The 16,632-nt window shown below is 51.1% G+C and overlaps 1 protein-coding gene across 6 annotated transcripts in view; it reads left to right on the top strand.

The window, feature by feature from the left end:
• The window catches only part of RERE (arginine-glutamic acid dipeptide repeats), a 402,343-nt gene that overhangs the window by 239,608 nt on the left and 146,103 nt on the right, over window positions 1-16,632 (top strand). Inside the window, exon 1 of one of the 6 annotated variants that reach the window (XM_050931392.1) lies at window positions 201-422. The exons of the other annotated variants lie outside the window; for them this stretch is intronic. Coding sequence (XP_050787349.1) covers window positions 397-422 — 26 coding nt within the window. The 5' untranslated portion in view covers window positions 201-396. Of the gene's footprint in view, window positions 1-200; window positions 423-16,632 lie in introns of those variants that run through there. 6 annotated transcript variants of the gene reach the window in all.

Here is a 16,632-nt window from a genome sequence, read left to right as displayed (position 1 = left end):
CTGCTCTTCTGGAGCGGCCCTGTTCCCAGGCGTTGGCGCTCGCAGACCCCCTAGCCACGGCCCCACTTCCCTGCACACTAGCTTGGCGTGCGGGAGCCGCGGACTCTGCTCGCTGCTCGGCTGTATTTACGGAAGCGGCAGGGCTGAGATTGATCGCGCTGTGAGGCGGCGTGTGGACGAGGGAGGGTCACAGCACATGCTCAGTCCTGGCAGTCCGAGGGCGAAGTTTCTGCGTTCTGCGTGCAGGCTTAGGTCATAGCACAAGCTCCGTGAACGCGCTCTGAGGTCTCAGGCTGCATGTGCCTCCATTTTGAGTTGTTAGAGTAGGAAAAGGCAGAGTTTTACCAGTGAGTAGGGGTTCAGGAATACAGCTAAACCCACAAGAGCCTGTTAGTCATGGATGATCCAGTCAGCCCCTGCAGGTAGGCTACAGCACTCTGGCCTCACCTAGAAAATGATGCTTTTTTTGCTTCTGTTTGTGACTTCTGAAAGGTTTATGAAATCATTTCATCGTTATTGCATGCGCCTCAGAACCTTGCAATCCCATCAGCCGTGCTGTACAGCTGTTTGTATGGTGCATGAAAGCAGTGTTCAGACAGAATCGACTGGCTGTGGGATGCATGTAGCAAAATGTTGAAGCTGCGTGGATTGTTCCCCCTCCCCCCATGATGCAGTTTTAATTTTAGTGGCTTTCTCTGCATGCCAAGCCTCAGGCACGTCTGCAGGGAGCTGCAGAGCTAGGATGCAGTCGTGCCTATGTGACTCTTAAGGAAATGTTTGGGCCTGCAAGAGACTGTGTTTAGATAATGTTTCAGGGAGGGTCGTAGATCTGCAGCCATTGGTTGCTTTGGAGGTGGGTGGAGATCGTTGTGATTGAGAACCTGTTTCCCAGGACAAGTGATAGTTCTGGTGATAATTTTTGAAGTATGTGAAAGCCAATAGCATAGTTCTGCTTGCCTGTCACAGCTGTATGCAACAAACGTGTGTCTAAAATGTATAGCTGTATGAGCTATGCCCACATCTGTTGTAGTGGGCCAAAGTAGCATCTGTAAGAATTCAGACTGGATGACCATATAAAATAGATGCCATTTCCCCCCTTCTGTCTCTCCGACCCCCTGCATGTGAATAGGCATAGAAGCTGCTCAAGCAAACCCGATAGATGTGTGGCAGTTGTTTTTTTGAGGTCAGTGCCTAACTAGGGAAAACTGCGAATAAGTTGTCATTGCTGATTATAAAAAGGATTTGGGGCGCTGTGTATGTTAAGCTAAATGAGCAAAAGGAAGCTTGATTCGCAGTGCTGTTTTGCTCAGAGAACCAGCGGAGCTTGTGCAGTGATGTGTGAAATAGTCAGTGCTGGTCTCATAATGACCTCTGTCTAGCCAATTGGATTACAGATATGATGGACTGGACTTTATGCCACTTTACTGTAGTTCTTGATTCAGAATAACGTGTCTGCTGGTTGTTGGAGTATTGAGTTCTAGGGTGACAGGATGGCTCAGAGTGCTTTTAATAGAACGTATACAGCCTTTTACCTGCAGGTTGCCTGTTCAGTTCCAGCCTGTGCTTGACAGTTCAGTGACCTGGAGGTTACTAGTAAGTAAGTATACACATTGCAAACACTGGCATAGCATTGGCTTGGACATCCTGGTTGCCAGTCTCAGCAGAGTCCAATTAGTGAATGAGCCATAACTGTTGAGTTATCCTCTCACCAGGCCAGATCAGTCCAGTGAACACCATAGCTCCTAAAATTTTATGCCTTCATATCTTTGAGTAGTCATTAAGCATGAAATAATTCCGAGGCTGTTTAGCTAGATGTGGGCTGTTGCTGATTTCTGAGTGGCTGGGGTTGTATATTGTACCAATATGGTACATGAGTGATTCTTAATATTCTTTGCTCTTTTATGTGTATAGATAGGGGATATGTTCTTAAAATCTTGCTGAAAAGTTGTGTGTTGGGCTTCCCAAAACACTGTTTTCTAGGTACAGACACATTGGTTAGTGTGAGACCACCCTTGCTTACTCCTGGTGGGTGGGTCCATTGGGTCAGGGGTAAGGTATGTTGGTGAGGTAGTGCTGCATAGTGTTTGTGCCTTTCCTATCCTGGGGATAAACAGGCTTTTGTTCTCCAGGGGTATCTGTCGAGCACCTTTTCCCAGCACTACACGTGTCACAGATCTTTAAAAATGAAAAGATACTGTGTTCTGGCTTAGAAATGAAAGCTCCCTGATATTTATTTTTGAAAAGTATCAGTTTAACTTAAAATAGTGGCGGTGGAAAAAAATTAAAACCCCTCCAGGTCATAACAGAACATATATTTGTCAGACAAAAATATTACATTTGGAAAACAAAAAATATTATTTAAAAAGCATGATATTCTAAACAGTTCAGTCTTTGCTAATCACTTGCACGTGGTAAAATTCTTGTACATAGTATATATTTCTTACATTAGCACCCAGAAGGCCCCTCGCCTTGTGTTGCTGTACAAACAGACTAAGATGGTCTCTGCCCCAGACCGCTTACACATGACTGTTTCCTAGGAATGCTTTATGATGTACCACTGCTGATCTAAAATACTCTCCTCTATTGCTGTGTTTCATTTTGCACAGTTCTTCCACTTTTCTGAGCCCTTGTTTTATCCCTCACTTTGTCTGGCACCATGTGCATACACACTCATGCAGATTTCTAAACTGATTATCCTGTTGTAAGAGGGGAGAGAGCCAATCTAGGATGAACAACATTCCTGTTAGGTTTGTGTCTAGGTGTAGGAGCTGGCATGCTTTGACGGAATGAGCTTGGGACTGGAAGCTAGAAACTCCAAAGAGCCATCTCTGCCACTGACTGAGTGGTCTTGGACAAGTCATTTAACCCCTTGGTGTCTGCTTCCCTTCAGCAAAATGTGGGTGACACTTGTTACACAGTGAGTGAGAGGGTGGTGGTCGTGCAGAACTCCTACATTGCAAAGGTGCCTGGAGGCCTTGCCTAAGATGGGGGCCCGTTATGCTAGGAACTAAACAGATATATAGTAAAGGGCCGTTCCTGCCCCAAAGGCCAGTGTTTGAAAATGTAAGTGTGTGTAGGGCCGAGTGTGCACTGTGTGCCACTGACAGATTTCATTGCCAGGTGGTGGTGTTCTGGATTTTTTTATAGCCTTGGTTCATGTTGAGTTGGTGGCATTTAGTCAGTAAGATTATACCTAAAGCTTTGTTTCTCAGAAAGTTGTAATTTGTTTTTAATTAGAAGTTTTGTCCCTCCACATCAGTGCTGCTGTGCTTACAGTCCCATGTGTCTTGCTTTGTACTTCCCATAGTTCAAGACTTGCATCCCCATTGTCTTCCTTCGGGCCCAGGGAAAGCCTGCTCCGTACCCCCTCAGTGGTCAGAGGGGTTTGCTTTTGGGTGATGCCAGATATCTCCTCTACCATCCAGTTCCTTTGAGGCTGCTGCTATGTCTGCTGCGGTCCCCACTGGCCCAGTGAGCAGGACCAGCGCTGAAAATTTTGTCTCATGCACAGCACGACAGAACTCTGGCAGTAGATCACCAAATCAGCTCTTGGGGACCATGTTATAAGCAATGCAGAATTCAACTGATAAACTGCTCGTGGTTCCAGCTGAGGGAATTATGGTGACCTGCATGTGTGCACTCTCATATTATAGTGGACTTCTGTTTTAGGAAGTGCAGAGATGTTGAACATTGACCGCTTAAAAGTGATACTGATGTAAACACCTTTAACCTGGTATAACTGCATCCACACTAGCGGGTGTTGCTACATTAACTATGTATTTTTCCAGACTGATTGTTATAGCAATACAAAAAACTGTGTACACCGGCTACAAAGATGGCAGAAATCCATACAGAATCTACCATGAAACTAGTCCACTTTTCCAGTCTGTTCATCAGATTGCCCATGTTTGCAGTCCTAATTTTGAAGGGAGTAAAATACCATTTAATATTAAAGAATGGTAAAAGGAAACTACGTAAAATGACTCATAGTTGCAAACAGAATACTAGCAACACAGATAAAGGCAGTCTTAGGCCTGGTCTACACTACACATTTAAACCGAATTTAGCAGCGTTAAACCGATTTAACCCTGCACCCATCCACACAACGAAGCTCTTTATATCGATATAAAGGGCTCTTTAAACTGATTTCTGTACTCCTCCCCAATGAGGGGAGTAGCACTCAAATCGGTATTGCCATGTCGGATTAGGGTTAGTGTGCCCGCAATTGGATAGTATTGGCCTCCGGGAGCTATCCCACAGTGCACCATTTTGACCACTCTGGACAGCAGTCTGGAGTCGGATGTACTGGCCAGGTAGACAGGAAAAGCCCCGCGAACTTTTGATTTTCATTTCCTGTTCACCCAGCGTGGAGAGATCATCAGCACAGGTGACCACGCAGAGCTCATCAGGTAACAGTGCAGTCTCCTGAGAATCGAAAAAGAGCTCGAGCATGGACTGCACGGGAAGTACTGGATCTGATCGCTGTATGAAGAGAGGATTCCGTGCTAACAGAACTCCGTTCCAAAAGATGAAATGAAAAAACATTTGAAAAAATTTCCAAGGCCATGATGCAGAGAGGCCACACCAGGGACTCAGTACAGTGCTGTGTGAAAGTTAAGGAGCTCAGACAAGCCTACCAGAAAACCAAAGAAGCAAACAAAATCCGGCGCAGGGCTGCAAACATGCTGCTTCTATGCTGAGCTGCATGCAGTTCTAGGGGGGTCCGCCACCACTACCCCAGCTCTGTCCGTGGATTCTGAGGTGGGGGTGGTAATCGCAGCCATGGCTGAGGATTCTGTGGATGGGGAAGATGAGGAGGACGAGCTTGCAGAGAGCATGCAGCACTCTGTTCTCCCCAACAGCCAGGAGCTTTTTCTCACCCTGACGGTATTACCCTCCCACCATCCCAAGCAACTATCCCAGACAATGAAGCCATGGAAGGGACCTCTGGTGAGTGTACCTTGTCAATATAAGACATTGTTTAAAAGCAAGCGTTTTTTAATGATTAATTTGCCCTGAGGACTTGGGTTCCATTCACGGCCAGTACAGTTATTGGAAAAGTCTGTTAACATGTCTGGGGATGGAGCGGAAATTCTCCAGGGACATCTTCATGAAGTTCTCCTGGAGGTACTCCAAAAGCCTTTGCAGAAGGTTTCTGGGCAGCGCTGCTTTATTCCGTCCTCCGTGGTAGGACACTTGACCATACCATGCATGTAGCAAGTAATCTGGTATCATTGCATGACAAAGCCTAGCTGCGTATGGTCCCGGTGATTGCTGGTATTCAAGCAACATCCGTTCTTTATCTCGCTGTGTTATCCTCAGGAGAGTGATATCGTTCATGGTAACCTGGTTGAAATTCAGTAATTTAAGTAAGGGGACAGATATGGCCGTTCCTCCTGGGCTTTTTGCCTGTGGCTTAAAAGAAATCCTTCCCTGCAGGTAGCCAAGCGCGGGGATGGGGGGTGCAGGGGTGTCTCTAAAATGTATCTCTTTAAAATACTTCTCTCTCTTTTTTTCCCTCCCTCATGCAGCTGCAAATTTTTCAAGTCTCCCTACACCATCTCGAAGGCTATCTCAGATAAGGCGGCGGAAAAAAAAAGACATGAGAAGAACTGTTTTCAGAAATCATGGAAGAGACCCGCAATGAAAGAGCTCATCTGAATGAGTGGAAGGACGTGGTAGCAAAGTATAGGAAAGATGCCAGTGACCGTGAGGACAGGAGGGGCGAACGTGAGGAGAGGAGAGATGCTCGGGATGAGAGGTGGCGGCAGGAAGATCAGCGGTGGTGGGATGCAACTCTGGGGCTGCTGTGTGATCAAACTGACATGCTCTGGCGTATGGTGGAGCTTCAGGAACGGCAGCAGGATCACAGAGTGCCGCTGCAGCCCCTCTATAAGCACCCTCCCCCCTCACCATGTTCCTTACCCTCCTCACCTGCCAGACGAGTACTCGTGGGGGTAGGCTCCGTGCGCCCGCTCACTCCACCCCCGTGGACAGCCCAACCAAAAGGCTCTCATTATTATGCAATTTTTTTAGTGGCTTTTTCCTTCCCTACTATCCTCCTCCCAAACCCCACCTGGGCTACCTTGTCAGTTCTCTCCCTCTTTTTATAATGAATTAATAAAGAATACTTGATTTTTTAAATGATAGTGACTTTATTTCCTTAAGCAAGCTGTAATTGAAGGGGGTGGGTGGGTTGCTTACAGGGAATGAGTCAATCAAGGGAGGGAGGGTTCATCAAGGGGAAACAAACACAGCAGTCACACTGTACCCTGGCCAGTGATGAAACTGGTTTTGAAAGCTTCTCTAATGCGCACTGCTTCCTGCTGTGCTCTTCTAATCGCCCTGGTGTCTGGCTGTGTATAATCAGTGGCCAGGTGATTTGCCTCAGCCTCCCACCCCGTCTTAAAGGTCTCCCCCTTACTCCCTCAGAGATTGTGGAGCACACAGCAAGCAGCAATAACAATGGGGACATTGGTTTGGCTGAGGTCTGAGTGAGTCAGTACTGTGCGCCAGTGTGCCTTTAAACGGCCAAATGCACATTCTACCACCATTCTGCACTTGCTCAGCCTGTAGTTGAACAGCTCCTGACTACTGTCCAGGCTGCCTGTGTATGGCTTCATGAGCCATGGCATCAAGGGGTAGGCTGGGTCCCCCAGGATAACTACAGGTATTTCAACATCCCCAACTGTTATTCTTCTTCGAGTGATTGCTCACATCCATTCCAGTTAGGTGTGCGCGCCGCGCGTGCACGTTCGTCGGAAACTTTTTACCCTAGCAACTCCAGTGGGCCGGCAGGTCGCCCCCTGGAGTGGCGCCGCCATGGCGCCCAATATATATCCCTGCCGGCCCACCCGCTCCTCAGTTCCTTCTTACCGCCGTGTCGGTCGTTGGAACTGTGGAGCGCGGCATAGCTGTCCTCCACGTCCCTAGCTCTCCTTGTTTTTCTATCGTTATCTCTATTGTAGTTGTTAATTAGACTGTTAGTTAGATAGTAGTAGTTAAGTGTTAAGTAGTTGTAAATAGTTTTTCGCCGGGGGCTTAGCCCTTCCCGGCACCCGGCACCGGGCTCATGCCTGGTTCGCCGGGCTTCAAGCAGTGTGCGGCCTGCAAGAAGCCTATGCCCACGAGCGACCCCCACGACGCGTGCCTGAAGTGCCTGGGGGAATCGCATAGATCCGACAAGTGCCGCATCTGCAAGGCTTTTAAGCCAAGGACTAAGAAGGAGAGGGATCAAAGGCTCCGGACTCTCCTCCTGGAGGCGGCACTTGACCCGGCGGCTTCGCAGGCCGTGATGTCGGCGCCGGCACCGGATCGCACCGGCACCGAGAAGACTCCCCGGCACCGACCTTCTCCGGCACCGGGGACAGAGCCTAGGCCGTCGAAGTCCACTACTCCGGCCAGGCACACCCGAGTGGAGCGCCCGGCCTCAGTATCGGCCGCGGCGCCGCCGGCACCGTCGACTCCGGGCCCGGCGGGTCCGTCGAGTCCGGTGCCGCCAAGCTCCCCCATGACATCTGGGGTTGAGATAGTGGTGCCATCTACACCAGAGGCCTTCGCCTCGGCACGGGACCTCATAGCCCTGACCGAGCCCACGCAGCTACCACCCCCGGTACCTCCGGTGCGGGTTGTGTCCAGAGGCAAGCCTATGATGTCGGCACCGTCCCGGGACTCTCGTTCTCGCTCCAGGTCCCGACGTCAAGGTCGCTCCAGATCCCGCCGCCGCTCGCAGTCCCGGCACTGCTCCCCTCAGCGGTACCGGTCGCACTCGCGGCGCCGGTCGACACCGAGACGATCGCGGTCGGACTCCAGCCGCCGTTACCGGCACCGCGAGTCCAGGAGCCGATCCAGACGTTCGCCGCACCGGTCGACCTCCCGGCGCCGAGCTGGTGGCAGGTCCCGGTCCCGGTCGACCTCCCGGTACCGAACCGGTGGCAGGTCCCGATCCCGGCACCGAAGCGGCGCCCGGTACCGATCCAGATCCCGGCACCGTGGCAGAACTCGGTCCCGCTCCCGGCACCGTTACGACTCCCGGCACCGGTCCCCGGCACCGAGAAGATCGCCCGTGCCGGCCCGCGCGGACCATTACCATCCAGGGTCCGCTCCGCCATGGCCCTCGAGGCAGCCGTCCGTGTCTTCGCTGGCGGACAGTGGCTACGCGCTGGGCACCGACCGGCAGGCGGCGCTGTTCGGCGAGCCTCCACAGCAGGACGCAGCCCCACAGCAATGGGGTTTCTGGACACCCTGGGCGTATCATCAGGCCCAGGGCCCCCAACAGCTCCCTGCTAGGCCGCCGACTGCAGAGCGCAGGGCACCTGAGGCCTCGTTGTCTCGCCCCCCTCCCTCCCCGGATGGGGAGGAAGGATCCAAGCAACAGGACTCCACTTTGGCTCCTGAGGCAGAGGCGAGGGCCGAGGGAGACCCCCCTTTAGACACCCTCTTGCCGGGGGTCTCCTCATCTTCTTCCCCTGATGAAGCGGTGGCTGGGACCTCCTCTAACAGCCCCCCCCCGCTGGACCTCAGGGCGCACCAGGACCTCCTCCGGCGAGTAGCCCAAAACCTGAGTCTACAAGCCGAGGAGGTCTCGGAGGTAGAGGACCCTATTGTCACCATCCTCTCCGCAGACGCTCCCACCAGGGTCGCCCTGCCGTTCATACGGACCATCCAGGCCAACGCCACCACCATCTGGCAGTCCCCGGCCTCCATTCCTCCCACTGCGAAGGGCGTCGAGAGGAAGTACATGGCTCCTTCTAAGGGCTACGAGTACCTCCACGTACACCCGACTCCGTGTTCCCTGGTGGTCCAATCTGTCAATGATAAGGAGCGTCATGGCCAGGAGGCTCCAGCCCCCAAATCCAGGGAGGCTAGGCGGATGGACCTCCTCGGCCGTAAGGTGTACTCGGCGGGGGCGCTGCAACTCAGGGTCTCCAACCAACAGGCCCTGTTAAGTAGATACGCCTTTAACTCCTGGGTGGCAGCAGACAAATTCAAGGAGCTGTTGCCACAAGACGCTCGTCAGGAGTTTGCGGCCATCTTAGAGGAAGGCAAGAGGGTCGCACGCACGTCCTTGCAAGCCTCTCTGGACGCTGCGGATTCGGCTGCCCGTACCCTCGCGTCGGGTGTAACAATGCGTCGCCTCTCCTGGCTGCAGGTTTCCGGCCTTCCGCCGGAGCTCCAGCACACAATACAGGACCTTCCTTTTGAAGGCCAAGGGCTGTTTTCGGATAAGACAGACCCTAGACTAAAGAATCTAAAAGACAACCGCGTCATCATGAGGTCACTGGGGATGCACACTCCAGTGACGCAGCGCAGACCCTTCCGGCCGCAGCAACAGCAACAACAGCGCAGGCCGTATCTCCAGTTCCGCCAGCGGCAGGACCTTAACAGGCGCCGCGGCAGGAACGGAAGGCGCAGGCATTCGGGGAACCAAGGGGGCCAAAACCAAGGCTCCTCTAAGCCCCCGCCTGGTCCCAAGCCTTCATTTTGAAGGTGCGCCCGAGGGCGCAGTAACAGTTTCCCCATTGGATCCTTTCCCCCCGTTTTCCAACCGCCTTTCTTTTTTCCTCCCGGCGTGGTCCCTAATAACATCAGACCGCTGGGTTTTACGCACGGTGCAGTCGGGATACCGCCTGCAGTTTGTTTCATTTCCTCCTCCCCGCCCCCCTTCCTCGTCCCTCTTCAGGGACCCCTCTCACGAGCAATTCCTTCGGCAGGAGGTGCAGACGCTCCTCCGCAAAGGGGCTATAGAGGCGGTGCCGGAGAACGAGAAAGGCAAGGGGTTTTATTCCCGCTACTTTCTGATCCCCAAGGCCAAGGGAGGCCTCAGGCCCATCCTCGACCTGCGAGAGCTCAACAAGTACCTGGTGAAGTTGAAGTTCCGCATGGTTTCCTTGGGGACCATTATCCCATCCCTGGATCCGGGAGACTGGTACGCCGCCCTCGACATGCAGGACGCGTATTTCCACATTGCTATCTGGCCACCCCACAGACGTTTCCTTCGCTTCCTTGTGGGGTCTCTGCATTACCAATTTGCAGTCCTCCCATTTGGCTTGTCCACGGCCCCGAGAGTGTTTACAAAATGCATGGCAGTTGTTGTGGCGCAGCTTCGGCGCAGTCGTATCCACGTGTTCCCGTATCTAGACGATTGGTTGATTCGGGGCACGTCGGAACAACAAGTCTGCAACCATGTCCGTGTGATCACCGACATGTTCGCCACTCTGGGCCTCTTGGTGAACACAGACAAGTCCACCCTGGCCCCCACACAAAGGGTGGAATTCATCGGGGCCGTCCTGGACGCCACTGTGGGCAGGGCCTTGCTGCCATTGCAGCGGTTCCAGGCCTTGTCGGCAATCGTGCAACGACTACAGACAGCCCCCCTGACGTCAGTGAGGACGTGTCTAACCCTGTTAGGCCACATGGCGGCCTGTACTTTCGTGACCAATTACGCTCGGCTCCGCATGAGGCCACTCCAGTTGTGGCTCATCAGTCATTACAGGCCGACAAGACAGCCACTAGATATGTTAATCACGATCCCCCAGAGGGTCTTAGATTCTCTCGGCTGGTGGCTGGACCAGTCAGTGTTGTGTGCGGGTCTCCCCTTCCACCCATCTCAGCCCTCGGTGTCCCTAACAACAGATGCCTCAGATCTCGGCTGGGGGGCCCACGCAGGGACCCTGAGGACGCAGGGCCTGTGGTCCCAAGAGGAGGTGGGGCTACACATCAACATGCGGGAGTTGAGAGCGGTCCGTCTTGCTTGTCAAACGTTCTGTCATCAGCTCCAGGGTCGTTGTGTCGCGGTGTTCACCGACAACACGACGACCATGTATTATATCAACAAGCAGGGCGGCACCAGATCCTCCTCCCTGTGCCACGAGGCGATACGACTCTGGGACTTTTGTGTAGCCCACTCCATTCACCTCATGGCTTCCTTCCTCCCCGGAGTACGGAACACGCTGGCGGATCGATTGAGCAGATCCTTCCTGTCACACGAGTGGTCCCTTCGCCCGGACGTCGCCCTCTCCATCTTCCGGAGGTGGGGTTATCCCCGGGTGGACCTCTTCGCGGCCAAGGGGAACAGGAAGTGCCAAGCGTTCTGCTCCTTTCAGGGCAGGGAACCCGGGTCGATAGCGGATGCCTTCCTCATCCAGTGGTCGACCCACCTGTACTATGCATTTCCCCCATTCCCGTTGGTCCACAGGGTCCTTCTGAAGGTGCGCAGGGACAGGGCTCATATGATCATGGTAGCCCCGGCGTGGCCCAGACAGCACTGGTACCCCATGCTGCTGGACCTGGCCATAGCCGACCCAGTTCCCCTGCCCCTTCATCCGGACCTGATTACCCAGGAGCACGGGACCCTCTGTCACCCGGACCTGCAGTCGCTGCACCTAGCGGCGTGGCTCCTGCGTGGCTGACTGGCTCTGAGCTGCGCTGTTCCACGCCGGTGAGGGAGGTGCTCTTGGGCAGCAGAAAGCCGTCCACAAGGGCGACATATTTGGCCAAATGGAAGCGATTCTCCTATTGGTGCGTGGAGAGAAATCTCCGCCCTATGGAAGTTTCAGTAGCCAACATCTTAGACTACATTTGGTCCCTCAAAGGGCAAGGTCTGGCCATATCGTCGTTACGAGTCCACCTAGCGGCTATCTCCACCTTTCACCCGGGTGCGGACGGTCACTCTGTTTTTTCCCACCCGACGGTGTCTAGATTCCTTAAGGGGCTGGAACGTTTATACCCTAACGTCCGTCCCCCTGCTCCAACCTGGGATCTTAACCTGGTGTTGTCCCGACTCATGGGGGCCCCCTTTGAACCGTTAGCTACTTGCTCCCTGCTTTACCTCTCTTGGAAGACGGCCTTTCTAGTAGCTATCACCTCAGCTAGACGGGTGTCGGAACTCCGGGCTCTTGTGGTAGACCCCCCATACACGGTCTTCCACAAGGACAAGGTGCAGCTGAGACCACACCCTGCTTTTCTCCCCAAGGTGGTCTCAGCCTTCCACGTCAACCAAGAGATATTCCTCCCGGTTTTTTTCCCGAAACCTCACTCCTCAGGCAGGGAGCAGCAGCTCCACTCGCTTGATGTCCGTAGGGCTCTCGCGTTCTACGTGGAGAGGACCAAGCCCTTCCGCAAATCCCCCCAGCTTTTCGTGGCAGTAGCGGATCGCATGAAAGGGCTTCCTATCTCCTCCCAGAGGTTATCCTCTTGGGTAACGTCCTGCATCAGGACCTGCTATGACTTGGCCCACGTCCCTACGGGCCGTGTGACTGCGCATTCTACCAGGGCGCAGGCGTCGTCGCTGGCTTTCCTCGCCCGTGTGCCCATCCAGGAAATCTGTCGGGCAGCGACCTGGTCATCGGTCCACACCTTCGCGTCCCACTACGCCCTGGTCCAGCAGTCAAGAGAGGACGCGGCCTTCGGATCTGCTGTGCTCCATGCCGCGACTTCTCACTCCGACCCCACCGCCTAGGTATGGCTTGGGATTCACCTAACTGGAATGGATGTGAGCAATCACTCGAAGAAGAAAAGACGGTTACTCACCTTTGTAACTGTTGTTCTTCGAGATGTGTTGCTCACATCCATTCCACACCCGCCCTCCTTCCCCACTGTCGGAGTCGCCGGCAAGAAGGAACTGAGGAGCGGGTGGGCCGGCAGGGATATATATTGGGCGCCATGGCGGCGCCACTCCAGGGGGCGACCTGCCGGCCCACTGGAGTTGCTAGGGTAAAAAGTTTCCGACGAACGTGCACGCGCGGCGCGCACACCTAACTGGAATGGATGTGAGCAACACATCTCGAAGAACAACAGTTACAAAGGTGAGTAACCGTCTTTTTTCTGGTCTGGGAAGTAATTCCCTTGCTGCAGCCATTTAAACAGAGTAGTGTTCCTGAAGACACGAGCATCATGAACCCTTCCCGGCCATCCCACACGGATGTTGGTGAAACGTCCCTTGTGATCCACCAGTGCTTGCAGCACTGTGGAAAAGTACCCCTTGCGGTTTATGTAGTGGGTGCCCTGGTGCTCCGGTGCCAAGATTGGGATATGGGTTCCATCTATTGCCCCCCCCCCACCCCCGTTAGGGAATCCCATTGCAGCAACGCTATCCACTATGACCTGCACGTTTCCCAGAGTCACAGCCTTTCGTAGTAGCAACTTAGTGATTGCTTTGGCTGCTTGCATCACAGCAGCCCCCACTGTAGATTTGCCCACTCCAAATTGATTCCCAACTGACCAGTAGCTATCTGGCATTGCAAGCTTCCAGAGGGCTATTGCCACTCGCTTCTCAACTATGAGGGCTGCTCTCATCTTGGTATTCTGGCGCTTCAGGGCAGGGGAAAGCAAGTCACAAAGTTCCATAAAAGTGCCCTTACACATGCGAAAGTTTCTCAGCCACTGGGAATCGTCCCACACCTGCAACACTATGTGGTCACACCAGTCTGTGCTTGTTTCCCTGGCCCAAAATCGGTGTTCAGTGGCTAGAACCTGCCCCATTACCAGCAGGATCTCCAAAGCGCAGGGGCCCGCAGTTGACAGAATTCTGTGTTCATGTCCTCATCACTCCCTTCGCCGCTCTGCCGTAGCCGCTGCCTCCTCGCTTGGCTTTGCAGGTCCCGGTTCAGCATTGACTTCACGAGAATGCATGAGGTGTTTAAAAAGTCCATGATTGCTGTCTTGAGCTCAGCAGGGTCCATGCTTGCCATGGAATGGCATCTGCACAGTTCACCCAGGAAGAAAGGCATGAAACGGTTGGCTGCTGATGCTTTCACGGAGGGAGGGGTGAAGCTGTACCCAGAAGCACCAGCGGCAATGTTTTTTACCCCATCAGGCACTGGGATCTCAACCCAGCATTCCAATGGACGGGGGAGACTGTGGGAAAGATGGGATAGCTACCCACATTGCAACGCTCAGGAAATCGACGCTAGCCTCGGTCCATGGACGCACACCGCCGAATTAGTGTGCTTAGTGTGGCCGCGTGCACTCGAGTTTATACAATCTGTTTTAAAAAAATGGTTTCTGTAAAATTGGAATAATCCTGTAGTCTAGACATACCCTTAGATTAATACTGACAAAAGTTTAAAATCTCAGTTACTTTTAATCATTTATGTTGATGGTTTTATTCTTGCATTTCACTCATTTTTGACAATGTAAATGGATCAGTTAGTTACACTTTTGTTTATAGTTGAGGAGAGTATTTTTAGGACTAAAGCAACTTTCTACCCCAAATGTAAATCTGATTCAGGAATAAACTCAGTCTCTACCAGAACTTCATGTCCTTGGGGATACCCCTAAGAAGAAGCTGTTTTCCCTGCTGGCTCAGGAAACTTTCCAGCTTCTTGCCTCTTCAGAGAGCTGTGTGAATGTGAGATGTTCCTTCTTCCACTTCCTTCATGTCCTGATTCCTGAAGCAGCCAACAGGACAGAACTTGCGCTGAAGATACACTGTTGCTACAGGTTTCCTTATTCCAGCATTAGATTTAGTAATTCCAAAATCCATTCCATTTTTAACTAATCCTGAAACTTTTTATAAATAATAAACCAAAAGTTACTCTTGCATTATTTTGCCAAATGCAAAAAAAGAGTATTAAAATTCAGCATAAACTGTTATCCTTGTTTATAGTCAGCTTCTAGTCACTTTCATTTCCTGGTTCTATCCTGTATGTCAAGAGGAGATTTCTAATAGAGGAAGGGATCTTAAATCTTGCAGAATGAAGACATAACAAGATTCAGTGGCTGGAAGCTGAACATTCAATTTGGTGCAAATTTTTAACAATGATGAAAATTAAGCATTGGAGCAAGTTACCAAGTTATGCAGTGGATTCTCCATCCCTTAAAGTCTTTCAAAACAGGATTGCATGTCTTTCTAATGAAAAGTTGTGTCTCACCCATAACTGTGTGGTGGCTTATGTGAGAGTTCGGACTGATGATCATAATGGGCCCTACTTATCTTAAAATCTGAGAGCTTGTCTACACTACCGTGCAGGGTCAGTCTAAGATATGCAGCTTCACCTGTGTGACTACTTAACCGCAGTGTCAACTGCTGGTGCTCTCCTGTAGACTCCACTTGCGCTCCTCGTTCCAGTGGAGTGCCAAAGTCATTGGGAGAGCGTTCAGCGGTCAATTTATCGCATCTAGTATAGATGCGATAAATTGACCCTCGCTGGATTGATCGCTGCCTGCCGATCTGGCAGTAGTGTAGACAAGCCCTCAAGAGTCCTAATTTTGTATCACTTGAGTTTCCAAGTTTGTGAATGTTTCAGTTTTGTGTTTAGAAAAAAAAAGTGAATTGCAATAATATTACATCTTAATAGAAATTAATCGTTCACAAAAACTCTTCGAATCGCGTTGTTTTGTACATTCATGCTCTGCTCACCACTCCTACATTCACACTATTTTTTTCCAGAGTGAAAATTGGGGCCTTAATCTAGCTGATAGTGTTCATTTTAAGTTTAAATTTTCTAAGGCAAAATAAAGAAACAAACCACCACCAACAACAACAAAAAACCACTGCCATGCGCTGCCTTAAAGTGTTTGAATTTTGGAAGTGCAGTGATGATGACTAGTAAGCCAGTTAGTGCTGAACAGGCAAAAGTGTTCATCAAGCTTTGTGGCTTTGTAGTCTTTTATGTTCTTAAGTGTGTGGGTGGTGTGGTGTGCTCTTTGGGGTGTGGTAAGGAAAATTTTGAATGCTTTTTTATAGATGCACAATACTAAGTAGAAGAGAATGCTATTCTATGAAGCATCTCTTGAATGATATACTGGCTGCATTCCCGGACTCTTGTTAGCCTCTTGTTAAAATTATGTCACTCCTCTGAAGGGAAACGGATAATTTTCCTTTCTCCAATGGAATCTCCCCTCGGGATACTGCAAGCTCATCCATGCCTGAGATTACTTATAAATATTTCTGAAGAGCAATTTTTTTGACTCAAGAATGGACCACCTGTACCAAATGACAAATATTTTCAAAAACTTCTATTCCCTCCTGAGGAATTCCTTCCAGACACGTCTCAGGTTGTACGAATTTAGCACAAATGAACAATCGCCATAGTTCATCATACGAGTTGTCCATCTAGCCTTCTATCTTGTCTGTGATAGTAGCAGTTCAGATGCTTCAGTGAAAGGTGCAAGAAACCCATGTAGAATTTTGCTCCTGTGTTCCGATGCTTTATTTTGTCACTTAGCTAGTTTCTAGCCTTTACTTTACGTTTCACCATGAGTACTAGTATCAATTAATGTAAATTCCAAGTTGCTCTGTTTCTTTGTGTTGATAAACTTCTTCTGGACTCAACTTTGGGTATTTGTGCACTTGCAGGATCTTTTCTTTCCGGACCCAGAGATCTGCTGCTTCTCAGGCTGCCAGAGTTTTTTCTTTGCTTTCTGAAGGTTTTCCTGTGCACTGTGATCTTTCGGATTAGTGATGTGTATATGTTGCACTGGGAAGCAGTTTGTGGTGAGCAAGTGTCTAAAATTATTCCCGGAGACCTCCCAAGAGTAGAGCAAAAAAGATTTTTGGAAAGGTGCATTATGGATGCAGCATTTAAGCCTGCTTGAAGCCCCATTTCTGCCTCAGCTTGGTTAATTACATATCTCAGTATACAGTGATCAGGGAAGATTCTGCCAAACAGGAGAGAGCTTTAATCCTCA

The sequence above is a fragment of the Gopherus flavomarginatus genome, chromosome 21 (assembly GCF_025201925.1).
Source record: "Gopherus flavomarginatus isolate rGopFla2 chromosome 21, rGopFla2.mat.asm, whole genome shotgun sequence".
In the NCBI taxonomy this organism is placed as follows: Eukaryota; Metazoa; Chordata; order Testudines; family Testudinidae; genus Gopherus; species Gopherus flavomarginatus.
This window is presented reverse-complemented; position numbering and strand designations above follow the sequence as displayed.